The sequence below is a fragment of the Hypanus sabinus genome, chromosome 14 (assembly GCF_030144855.1).
Source record: "Hypanus sabinus isolate sHypSab1 chromosome 14, sHypSab1.hap1, whole genome shotgun sequence".
Classification (NCBI taxonomy): domain Eukaryota; kingdom Metazoa; phylum Chordata; class Chondrichthyes; order Myliobatiformes; family Dasyatidae; genus Hypanus; species Hypanus sabinus.
The window spans coordinates 62,539,253-62,552,217 of record NC_082719.1 but is presented as its reverse complement, the minus strand read 5'-3'; the positions used below and the strand labels follow the sequence as shown (position 1 = coordinate 62,552,217).

The following is a 12,965-nucleotide window of genomic DNA, read 5'->3' as shown; positions in this document are numbered from 1 at the left end:
AGAGAGAAACTGTACAGTAATGAATGATTAATGTACACAGGATTAGTTTAATCGTGAAGTGAAGCCAGGTGTGATTGTTGAATATTGGTGCATTTGTACTGACTATGCACTTGCCTAGATATCACTGTCCTCTTTGAAGGTGTAAATACAAAGGCTGTAGGTTCATTTATTTGAAACAAATCTTCACCCTCTTTTCAAACTCTGGAATATGACACTTTTTTCCATTTTGTTTATTTAGTTGTCATTAAATTTTCTATTGATCTTGAGATAAACATTTTGGCTTTACAGGGATATTTATTATTATTTTGTCATTGAGTCTTGGAGGAATTGAGCCTGGAAATAGACCCTTTGAGCCACCCACCATTATGCACCCATACTTTACACTAATTCAAAGGTTTCAAGGGTACACTTAATGTCAGAGAATATACATATATGTCCTGAAATGCTTTTTCTTCGCAACCATCCACAAAAACAAAGGAGCGCCCCCAAAGAATCAATTAACTGTTAGAACCCCAAAGTACCCCCAGCTCCCCTCCCCCCCATGCGTAAGCGACAGCAAGCAATGTTCTCCCCTTCACCCACTGGCAAAACAAAAGCATCGGCAACCTCCACTGAGCACTCGAGCGTGAGCAAAGTAACAGCAAAGACACAGACTTGCAGTTACCCCAAGACTGCTTGCTCACCCGGTATTTGACATACTACAGGATTTCTCTCTCCCTAATAAGGGAGAAAGAGATGTCTCTGTTTCATAGTGAGTGGGGAAACATAACAAACAACTTGCTGGTTTAAAATGTTATAAGTAAGTTATGTTGCTTTTTCTCAGCTCTGTGCCCAAAGATCTTGGGTCTCTGGGCACACAGCCTTAGATCTTCCATCACCCATGACACACCAATCTCCCACCTGGACATCGACCTCCAATCCCCCTGTCTCCGGAGCCACAATATCTCAGCCCTCTGAAGGCGTGCGGAGCTCTTAGGCCGCACCTTTGGTGTGCCGACTAACGGTCAGTCATGAAACCCCGAGAGCAGGTCCCATTCCCACAGAGAACCGTAGTCAGCGCGTAACTCCTGGTCAGGGTCTTTAAAAGAACCCTAAAAGGGAAAAATAGAGATATTAAAGATGGAAATAGAGCTGTTTCTCAAGATGCAAGCAAAGGAGTTGCCGTTAGGCGCCATTGTTTCCTCTTATTCTACTCCAATATATTCTACCTGTTTCTATCAAATTCCCTTCAAATTCTGTCACTAATCTACATATTTTTGCATCTACCACCACTACTTCTGACATCATTATATAGAAATAGATTGATTATCTGTGAAATATGACATGAAAATTGTGATTCTGCAGCAGCGGTACAATGAAAAGGCATTAAAATCTATAAATTACCAAAGTAAATGGTGAAAACCTAAGGAATTTTAAGGTGTTAATAATATGGGTTCATGGACCATTCAGAAATCAGATGGTGGAGGAGCAAGTTGTTCCTAAATTGTCGAGTTTGGATCTTCAGGCTCCTGTATCTCCTCTCTGATGGTAGTATTGAGAAGCAGGCATATTGTGGATGGTGACAGCCCTTAATTCTGGATGCCACCTTTTTGAGGCATCACAACTTAAAGTTCCCAATGGCAGAGGATGTTGTGCCCATGGTGGAGTTAGCTGAATCTATAACACTCTGCAGCTTCTAGTGTTCCTGCACATTGCACACTCCATACCAGGCTATGATGCAACCAGTCAGAATGCTCTCCATTGTACATCTAAAGAAATTTGTAAAAGTTTTCAGTGCCACACGAAATCTCTTCGAACTCCTCATTATTTAGAGCAGCTAGCCTTTGTGATTGCATCGATGTGTTGGGACCAGAAGATTTCCTTTGAGACGTTAATGCCCAGAGAGTTGAAGCTGCTCGGCCTTTCCACTGCTGACTCCTCAGCGCGGAGTGGTGTGTGTTCTCGCAACTGCTCCTTCCTGAAGCTCGCGTTCAGCTCCTTGGTTTTGCTGATGCTGACTGTGAGGTTGTTGTTGATTATGGTATTTGAGTATGCTTAGTGCCACACAGTAGTGTAGAGAGAGTGTTCTAAGCATGCATCCTAGAGGTGTGTTGGTGTTGATTGTCAGCGAGGAGGAGATGTAATTACCGATCGGCACTGACTGTGGCTTTCTGATACAAACTCAAGAATTCAGTTGCAGAGAGAGATACAGAGGCCCAAGATTTGTTAGTACTCTGGGGATGATGGTATTGAACACTGAGCTGTATTTGATGAGCAGTATCCTGGTTCATGTCTTAGAAATAAAACATAGAAAACCTACAGCACAATACAGGCCTTTTGGTCCACAATGCTGTGCTGAATATGTACTTACTTTAGAAATTTCCCAGGGTTACCCATAGCCCTCTATTTTTCTAAGCTTCATGTACCTATCTAGGAGTCTCTTAAAAGACCCTATCGTATCCGCCTCCACCACCGTGGCTGGCAGCCCATTCCACGTACTCACCACTCTGAGTAAAAAAAAAACAACTTACCGCTGACATTTCTTCCAAGCACCTTAAAACTGTGCCCTCATGTGTTAGCCATTTCAGCCCTGGAAAAAAGCCTCTGACTATACACGATCAATGTCTCTCGTCATCTTATACACCACTATCAAGTCACCTCTCATCCTCTGTCACTCCAAAGGAAAAAAGGCAGAGTTCGCTCAACCTATTCTCATAAGGCATGCTCCCCAATCCAGATAACATCCTTGTAAGTCTCCTCTGCACCCTTTATATAGTTTCCACATCCTTCCTGTAGTGAGGTGACCAGAACCGAGCACAGTACTCCAAGTGGGATCTGACCAGGGTCCTATAAAGCTGTAAAATTACCTCTCGGCTCTTGAACTTGATCTCACGGTTGATGAGGGCCAATGTGCTATGTGCCTTCTTAACCACAGAGTCAACCTGTGCAGCAGCTTTGAGTGCCCTATGGACTTGGACCCCAAAATCCCTCTGATTCTCCACACTGACAAGAGTCTTACCATTAATACTATATTCTGCCATCATATTTGACCTACCAAAAAGAACCTCCTCACACTTATCTGGATTGAACTCCATCTGCCACTTCTCAGCCCAGTTTTGCATCCTATCAATGTCCCGATATAACCTCTGACAGCCCTCCACATTATCCCCAACACCGCCAGTCTTGTGGTTGCCTTGGTGCTCCAAAGCAGAGTAGTAAGCCAATGAAATTATATCCTCTGTAGACCTGTTATGGCAGTAGGTGACCTGCCATAGGCACAGATCCTTGTTCAGGCAGGAGTTAATTCCAGCCATAACCTCTTGAAGCACTTCATTACCGTAGATGTGAGAGCTACCAGACGGTGATCATTGAGGCAGCTCACCCTGCTCTTGAGCACTGGTATGACTGATGCCCTTTTTGAAGAAGGTGGGAACCTCTGACCACAGCAGTGAGAAGTTGATCGTGTCCTTGAGCATTCTAACCGGCTGCTTGCCATAATCACTACTTGCCATAATCACTACTTGCCATAATCACTACTTGCCATAAACAAGGGAAAATCTGCAGATGCTGGAAATCTGAGCAGCACACACAATGCTGGAGGAACTCAGCAGGCCAGCCAGCTTCTAGGAAAAGAGTACAGTCGACGTTTTGGGCCGAAACCCTACAGTGGGACTACTTGCCTATTCCTCTTTTGCATTACTTAATTATTTTTAATCCTAACTTGTGTAATTTGTCTTGCCTGTTGCCACAAAATGACAGATGTCATAACTTATATCAGTGACAATAAAGCTGACTCCAATTCAAACCAGTCCTCTCAGTGGTCTCTGCCTTCCACGACCATACCTTCACCGTCCTCACATTGGTACTGTGGTCCTTGGCCTCAGTCTTCATGCCAGGAGTAGAGTATAGCAGGTGATCAGATCTGCCAAAGTGTGGGCGTGGGATGGTACAGTAAACATCCCTGATGGTGTTGGAACCGAGATGGCGTGTCTGAGCTCCATTGATTCTGTGTTGTTAGTTGTTCAGAGACCTCTTCAGCTAGCCTGGTTGGATCTCCCTGTAATGATTGGGAAGTGATCACTGTGCTCAGCTCCTCAATGCCAGCCTAGTGTCTGCCAGGGGTGGAATGAACACCACTACCAGGCTGAAGATTGAGAATACCCCTGGCAGATAGAACAGATGACACTTGATTGCCAGATGCCCCAGGTGTGAGGAGTAAGTCATTGTAGAGGATTTAATCTGGAGATGCTTCTAAACTACTTTTGTAATTTAAAAGAACCCAAGACACTATTTCAAGATCTTGTACTTTCCCCTAACATCCAGTTAGTATTGATTGCTCAACCATTGCCAAAACCAGATGATTTGGTCATCATGTTGTTTGTGGGAATTGGCTACCATGATTTGAAAATTATAAACTGTCTAAAAAAAATTACTTAAGTTTCTTGTGAGGTGCTTTTAGAATCCTTGAGTTGTAAAATATATAAATTTAAGTCCTCCATCTCTATTTCAATGCCAAACGGGTGAAATCACAAATAGAATATGGAAGTTTGTTTCATTCTAGAATGAATGTATTCCATGTGACTTTAATTTTTTTTTAGTGGTGACTTCATTGTATCAGAATCATCCATTGGGCAGACGACTCCCACCGACCTTAACCATTCTTGGTCTGGAATCCAGAGCGATACAACATCTGAGTGTAGTTCAGTGTACTCCTGGAGAGATGATGTGAGTATTGTATGGGCATGGGGATTGTAGTGATTTCAGACAGAATGTAAATAATGCTGGGGCTTTTACTGGGTGAAGAAGATGAGGGGAGATACAGTATGAATGGAATAGAGTGGTATTGTAGTCGGTATAGAGAGTGGAATGGAAACTGGGAGCTTTGGACTGGGTGAAGAAGATGCAGTTCATCTGTTGCAGCATCTTCTCTTTTATTCGATTTCAGTCAATTAAATTTGGGAGCACAGTATGTACTTGGGTTGTCCTGCATTTCAGCACTCGTAACACAAATCAATGAAGACAAATCCCAAACACTAAAGTTCTACAATTACATTTTTTCTCCTGCGTGTGCTGCTCTCTCCATATTTCAAACTCTCAAGTTAGTAACGTACTACATCCTAAAATATTCCTTACAACTTCATTTTCACTATGATCCTGGGACAAGACCAGTATGCAGGGGCTACGTGAAGTCTACAATATAACCTCAGCACTGTCCAAACCATATCCCTCATTAAGGAGGTTAAAATTAGATTTGGATCTATTCATGTTGCAATTGTGTTTTGGAATGAATGCTCAAGTGCAAATTCTAGTTCTCATATCTGATGTTTTTGCCATATGGAATATTGCAGCTCAACCAGGTGAATTTGGATAACACCAGATAACATCAATTAACAGCATCAATTCACAGCTGATATCATTCTCATCCCATTCAGTCATATCAAGCTTGTGAGTTTATGATAAGGTAATACTGACTAATAATTCTCTGTGTGCGGATATTAGGAATTTGACAAAGCAAATACGCAGACAGTGCATCAACTTTTCTGGGAAATCGATGAGATGTTGTTTGAGGGAAAAGTGAGCTGTCGAACCAAAAGCATTGAAACCGAATGTCGAGAGTGGGTGGAACGTTCGCCCCAGCTCAGGTGAGTACTCAGCAACACAAAACATGATGATTTTTTTCAGCTAGCTGGTAGAGGCTTTACCAGCTAATGACTGCCAAAGACAAACGTGATGCATTTGTGCATGTGTTCAGCTAGAAACACCCACCATCACAAAAGTTGCTCTCTGGACAATTTAATGTGTTTCACAGGATATGAAATGCTGAGAACACTGGGTACAGCAAACGATAAGGACAGAGAACATTTAGGCTATAAAGAAAGGCGAGGTTTTAAATTTGCAGAAGGCTAATTTCAATGTCATAAGAAGGAACTTGGTAAACATAAACTGGGCCAACACACACAAAATGCTGGAAGAGCTCAGCAGGTCAGGCAGCATTAATGGAAATTAATAAACAGTTGATACTTGACAATACCCTCCTTCAGGACATCTGCCAAGTGGGAAACATTCAATAGTGAAACAATGAGAATTCAGGGCCAATATGTCCCTAGATGGGTGATAAAACATGAGCAAGATAAGAACAGAATGTCTGAGGCACCTTTGAATATCAAGAGCACAAAGAAGCAAATGATAGATGTAGAGAACAAGAAACAGGGAGGCCCTTCAGGAGTAATGATGTATAGGCACAGGGAGTACTTAAAATAGGAGGGCAAAAAGGTGGCACAAAATATCACTGGCTGACTACATTCATAAAAGAAAAGTAGCTAAGAAAAGATTGGGATCCATTAGGGATAAAAATAATAATCTGTGCATGGAGCCAGAGGACATAGGTGAGGTCTTCAAACCTCTGTTTTCACTCAGAAGATGGGCATTGTAATGGATGACTTAAGGAGGTGGGTGGTGAAGTTCCAGCATGTTATCATTAAGAAGGCAGTAGTAGATATTTCAGCAGGCTTACAGGTGGATAAAGCCCAATGATCGGATGAGATGTATCGTTGTGTGTAAGGAAGGTGACACCGATTTATTTTTTTTTTTTTACTGACAACAGGTGACGTGCCAGATAACTAGAGACTACAAATCAACAAATGTAGTACCTGTATTGAGGAAGGACAGTAGGAATAAGCAAATGAGTCTGTAGTAGGGAAATTATTGGGAAAAAATTCTGCAGACAGGATTGTACTTTGAAGGGCAGGTTAATCAACGATATTCAGCATTGTTTTTGAGAAAGATCCCATCTGACCAAGTTGAATGAATTTTCAAAGCATTCCTTATTGTTTACCAATCATTTTTCTTCCAGGTACCTAATATTTGAGTTTCTCTTCCGTAAGCCTCCTCAGCTCCCTTCTGTTTCTTTTAAAACTTTAAGGTCTATCTCCCTTATCAAGCTTCTGGTTCTCAGTCTTGTCATCTACCTCTGAGCTCATTTTCAAATTTTGTTTGTAAATTCTCCAGTGAAATTTTTAAGGATACCCATGTACACCAAATTCACTATATTAACACATTGCTGTTTATTCATTTACATATTTGACTGTATGAACTTTTAATCATTAAAATATTATTAGGTAAATGGTCTAACCTTGTTAAAGGAACACTAGTGGCGAGAAATGTAACTAAATGGTTTGGAATCTGCTGTTTCTTCTTGTGTGTGATGCAGGATATTGGGAACGCAGCTCTTGCAGCAAGATGATGGAGAAGGCATTCAACATTTCCAGAGCAGAGGAAAGAGCTCCATGGCAACTGGAGCTTTGCCTAGTTTCTGTGAAAGCACCAGCGATATGAAAGAGTAAGCTTCCATTTCATTATGTTCACAGGAGGACTATATAATCGAAGAATAAATTTGTACAATTTTCAATAAAAGACTTTTCAGTTTCACCTGTTAAATTAGCAGCATCTACTAAATTATGTTAAAATTTGTTCTGTTATTGGAAAATGTAGAAATTACTTTGAAAATTTTAGTGGTTGATGATTAACGTATTTGCATGATGTTTCTTTTATCTTTTTTAATGTATGAGCTAAGCTGCTTATTTAAATTGGTGCTCTTGATTAATAGCATAGCATATATCAATAGATTAACAGCTAAAATATACTGCAGATGATAACAACATGAAATGAAGATAGACAATGGTGGAAGGATTTGGCGGGTCTGAATTCATCTCTGGAGAGAGGTGTGGTTAATATTTCATTCTTTTAAAGCAGAGTTCCCTAATTAGTTCTCAACAAGGGCCAAATCATGTCAATCATGCCAAGCCAAGGGCCAAAACGTCCAGGTTTTTTTTTCCCATTACACCAGTAAGTTGTGTTGTGGGCAGATGTCGTTGCAATATTGCCATTATTATTATTAGTCATAATAGTAGTAGTAGTAATAATAATAATTTAGGCCTGGGATTCTCAAAGCCTGTGTTGTGGGTCACACAAGAAAAAAAAATGCACTCTTGAAACAAAACAAGTCCAAAACCAGCCATTTAATTATGGCTCTAGCTATCACAACTGTCAGCTGTCACATTGAGAACTCATCTGGGACTTAAAATACACACTCACACTCACTCAAAACGTGGTAGTCTTCACCACTTCTCTTCCACACAGAGTTTTAGTAGTACTGCCTTTTCTACAGTTTCTGTTCTCTCATTTAATCTATTTGTTCTTTTTAATTAAGCTCTGTAGCATTTGAAGCTATAGATGAAATTATTAGTATTATTGTTGTTGTAATATTATTACACCACAATAAGATACTAGAATATTGACAAATTGACAAAAATAAATTGATTCACTCACCGATTAGTGAGAGAAGTGTCAGCGACGGGATGAGGCAATCCTTCTGATGTCGGGCCTGTATTCTGTTGTGGCAATCCTGAGGCACTGGCCAAGATGTGCATTGCAGAGTCTGTTTCTGTCCTGGTTCTTGTTAGAGCTCATTGAAGAAAATGATGACTCACATATGTACGTGGAGGGGAACAGTGTGAGTAGGAGCATTGCAATAGCTTTTGTGTGTTTGAATTGAGCTTGGGGAACCACGTTGATCCAAAAGTCACTCACCCCAACATCCTTGTGTTGTGCTTTGAGCAAATCAGATGTTCCCATTTCCAAGCCCTCCATCTGAAGAGTTGCCTCATCTATGGAAAGCACCAGCCTTTTGGCCTCTGCAGTCTACTGGCCGTCAGCCGAAAAGGAGAACGGCTGTCTGAGGAAGAGGAGGATGACACCTGAGAGTTTAGGGGAGCTTTCAAATCGTTCCCTGAAGTTTCCTGCCAGGCTCGTCATGCAATCCTTCATCACTGGATCCTCCTGCATTTCGTTCTTCTCGCAATGCTCTCGCAGACGTGGAAAGTGCAACTTTCTCCCATGAATGTCTTTTTCCAAAAGGTTTAGCTTTGACCAGAAAGCGTAGGTTGGTCAAGTGTAGGGTGTGGAATGAGGTTAAAATAAATTAGAGCAGTGCGCGCTTTATTACATGTTATGACAGGTGCATTCACTTGAGTGCCAATGGGTCGGCATGGTCCAGACATTTGGTTCTCGCAGTCCGGACCTGGCCAGCGGTCCGCCCATTGGGTTTGTCGGTTTGTCTGTTTAGAGTATTTGCCAGAGCTGGAAGAAATCACAACTGAACAATTAATGTAAATGTGCACAAGGGTGTCTTTTTTTGTCACATTGGATCTTTTTCTGTTAGTTCCTTTTAAAAATGTTGTTCATCTTTGATTCATTACATTTCTGCTCAAAGCTAACATATCTATACTTCGAAATTCTGACTGATCAGCTGAGGGTTATTAACAGTTACTGTTGCTGAGACAGTGACATGTTATTTGTTTACTGAGAATGCCAACGTGATTTCTAGTCTTTAAAACTTCATTGTGTTTTCATTCTTTTATTTTCTTTTTAAAAAATACTCGCTAAACTGTCTAAAACTGATGTGTTGATGGCATTATGTGCAATTGTATAAATATGGGTTCAGAAACTTTCATGTAAGTAAATGGACACAGCAGCAGGTTACCAGTGGTCTCTGCTGCAAACTGGAAGCCTTGGGTGCAACTGTCTAGCTGTTTAGGCTTTGTAAAGATGTGTTTCAAAATGTCTTGCCTGGTCCTCTTTTCCAATGTTTTGGTGATTATGATGGCTCAACTTGTCCTGTAACGTACCTGGTGTCAGGGTTATGGGAGTTATGGATGTTTAGAAGGATGGGACAGCAGGACTTTGCACTGATGGTGGAATTGATTGATGAATCGTCTGATGTTGGGAAAGAAACATATTGGAGCCCAGCACTAATGAATGAGTGGTTTGTAGAAAGTGCATGAGATATTGGGACCTTGTATTGATGTTTGTGGGGAAGGGTAATAAGGGGATTGGGATCATAATTCTGCCATGATGATTGGATGCTTGACAGGACAGAGGCACACTAGGAAATTGAGACCAGGGGCTTGGGAATGGAGTAGGTTGAAGTTATGGGTTGAAGGATCAGAGGGTTGTGGCATGCCCTTTAAGGTGGAGAGGGAAGGTCCAGGACAAGGGAGTACTAGATGGAGTTTGGAATTTTGTTGATGGGGGGGGGGGGTGTTATAACTCATATTATACAATTGAATTTTTAGCCATATGCCTTAAATAAATTCTTCTTGAAGATATTTCCCTTCCTTTTGCAGACTTAGCCTTTTGGGAGTACGTCTCCTTCCTACACACTCTCCCTTCCATAGTTCAAACTTCACCATAAGTTCCCTCGACTCAGAGTGCTCCATTTTCTCATTCCTAGAGGAGGAGATTTATGATACGGATGGAAGTATTGAAGAGTATTTTGCATTTGACAGTAAAGAATGGTGAGTGTTCATATAATGAAATTTACAAAGATATTAACTTTTGTGAACAACATGTTGTACACAGACCTACTATAACTTACAGCACAAAGCCCAGCACATTTTACCCTCACCTCCATTTTGCAGTAACTTGCTCACATAAAGTGGCAAGATATACCAGATGGTGAGGAGATTGGGTTCAAGTGGAAAGTTAACTAGCGTGAAGGCACTGACAGAGACCAAAAGTATAGACCCTGTCATTCAGGAAGGGAACTTAGGAGTATTTCTCATAATAAAGGAAGGCTCATATGGGGCACCTAAACTTCCTTTGCAGGATCTGGAAGAGCCATTTGACAAATTAAAACGGATAATTTAAAATGCATTTAATTGGGTCCATTTAGTCCTTGCTGCTACAAACAACACTAATATCTCATGAGAAGTTATTGAGAAGGTAATATCTCAAGCTGTGGCCTTCAATTGCCACTATCAGTGTGCTAAAGGTACTCCCACAGAGTTAATTAGGAAGGTGTTGTAGGATCTTGAGCCATTGTTGGGGGTATATTTTTTAATCTGGAAAGTGTGTGGTGGTGATTTTATGTGCCTATGGTCCTCTTAGTTTGCATACGTGGTGTTTTGGGAGGTTCTGTTGAAGAGCAAGTTGATGTGATGCATCTTTTTCATTCTTACAAACGTGCAACCCTGCTTTTCCAAACGGACGAGAAGGACACTTGCAGGGAGCAATGAAGTTATTCACAATACAAATTACTCTTACATATCATTTTCATTCACTACATTTTTACCTCATGGCTTGAGTCAGTGCTGGTAAACATTGTGAAGTCATGAACCTGGTGCCAATCAATCCACCTAGGTTCTTTGTGATGGGGGTAGGGGGTTGTTGAGCTCTGAGAGTAGTTGGAATCGTACTCATCCAGATAAGCAGAGAGAATTCCATTGCATTTGTATGTGTTTTGCACCTGAAGGAAAGGTTTTGGTGAGTGAGGAGCCAAACCACTTGCTTCAGGAAGCCTGTCTATGTTTTGATCTGCGGCCACGTTGTTATCTGCTGGTCCAGTTCAGTTTCAGTAAATGTGATCCTGAGCTTCATCACAGTGATTTTCTCATTCATGCAGTAATGAACTTGGTCATGAGTCCTAATGGCATTTAAAATGAAGGAATTCACCACTCCCTGCTGGAGTCCATTTAGATGAACAGTGTTGTGCTACTTCAAAGATGAAAAAATCATTTTTTTTTATATTGGAGTTAGTTCATTCTTTATATTTATCGTATCACAGCACTCCTCTGTAGAAAACATAGATTGTATCTCTTGGCAGTGTGAACTTGTAATTAGAAAATAAAACATTAGTTAGACTATAATTAAGGAGCAGTTCTAGGAACATGAGTAAAAACAAAAACAAACAAAAAAAAATCACTATTTAAAGTTAGAAATTCCAGTGCTATATGTCAATGAAGTTAACTTTTCCTTCACATTTATTCCAGGAGCTAAATTGAGAGATAACAAACAGAGTGATTGGAACGTTTCAGGATTCCTCATTGCCCACGTTGATTTGGCTATAGCCTAGAGTTTTAATCTTTTAATCCACCTGATTTCAGCCTTAGAAATAAATGGAACCTGACTATTTTAATGTGTTTAAGTTTTTAGAACTTTTAAAATAGTACAAAGAAACATACGTACCCAGTTAACAAGAACTTCATACACCATATGTTACTTGTAACTCCAGTTTGTAGTAATAACTCTTATCTTTTTTCAATATTTTGTTATCCATTTTAGTGCTGCTTCAGTATAGGTAGCATTGAGCAGGATAAAATACTTGTAGAATATAGCGTTATGTATTTTGGTTTCCTTCCTGGCTTTTTTTCTGGTTGAGAATGCTATGTTCCTCAGGTGACACAAGTTTAAAAAAAATACATGAGACCAATGTAGTTAACAGTAAAATGGGCACATGAATCTTTATCCAATGGTAATTCTGCACTGCCGAATTGCCGGCATTTAGCCATTCACAATGAAATATGCCATGGATATGTGCTCAAAATCTGTGAGTCTATCACTTGTTGACAGCAGTAGATGCTGAATTCTGCCCCCATAGGGGATGGTCTACAAAATGCTTCCCATGGCATCCAAAAATGGACCCACTTTTGTTTGGAATACTCAACAATATATTGGGGAATAGTTTCTCATATCCATCATGCTTGCTTCAGGACCTGATTCTGCATTCAGCACTAGGCAAAGGGGAAAAGAGATTTTAAAAATTATTTTGCTTTAAATGGAAGTATTTCATTAATTAAATATTTTAAAAATGCATTCCAATCATCATCTTAGTTTAAAAATAGTACTTTAATTGATTACTTTAAGATATCTTAAATGTTTCTGAATGTCAGAAATCACAAAAAAAAAGAAAAATTAGAAGAAAAGGGTCTTTTTCAGTTTGGAGAAATGTAACTTGGGAGAACACCAAGGATTTGTTCTTGATCTTTTATTTATAAATATATTTATATACTGGATATGATCTGGAGGAGGGGGAAGAGGGTAAAACATTCAGCACCTAGCTCAATATGAATAAATGTGAACCAGCTACTAAAATTTGAAACATAAAGGAGACTGAAAATGCTGGAAATCTTAATCAACACACACAAAAT

General features: G+C 40.2%; 1 protein-coding gene across 5 annotated transcripts in view; it reads left to right on the top strand.

Annotated features, from left to right (window-relative positions):
• LOC132404807 (protein FAM149A-like) overlaps positions 1 to 12,965 on the top strand; it is a 101,240-nt gene that overhangs the window by 53,574 nt on the left and 34,701 nt on the right. For all 5 annotated transcript variants that reach the window (XR_009515680.1, XM_059989310.1, XM_059989313.1 and 2 more), the window contains exons 3-6: positions 4,578 to 4,704; positions 5,479 to 5,621; positions 7,190 to 7,318; positions 10,164 to 10,334. Coding sequence is in view for 4 of the 5 variants with exons in the window: in XM_059989310.1 (XP_059845293.1) it covers positions 4,578 to 4,704; positions 5,479 to 5,621; positions 7,190 to 7,318; positions 10,164 to 10,334 (570 nt within the window). In the remaining variant the exon portion in view is untranslated. The remainder of the gene's footprint in view (positions 1 to 4,577; positions 4,705 to 5,478; positions 5,622 to 7,189; positions 7,319 to 10,163; positions 10,335 to 12,965) is intronic.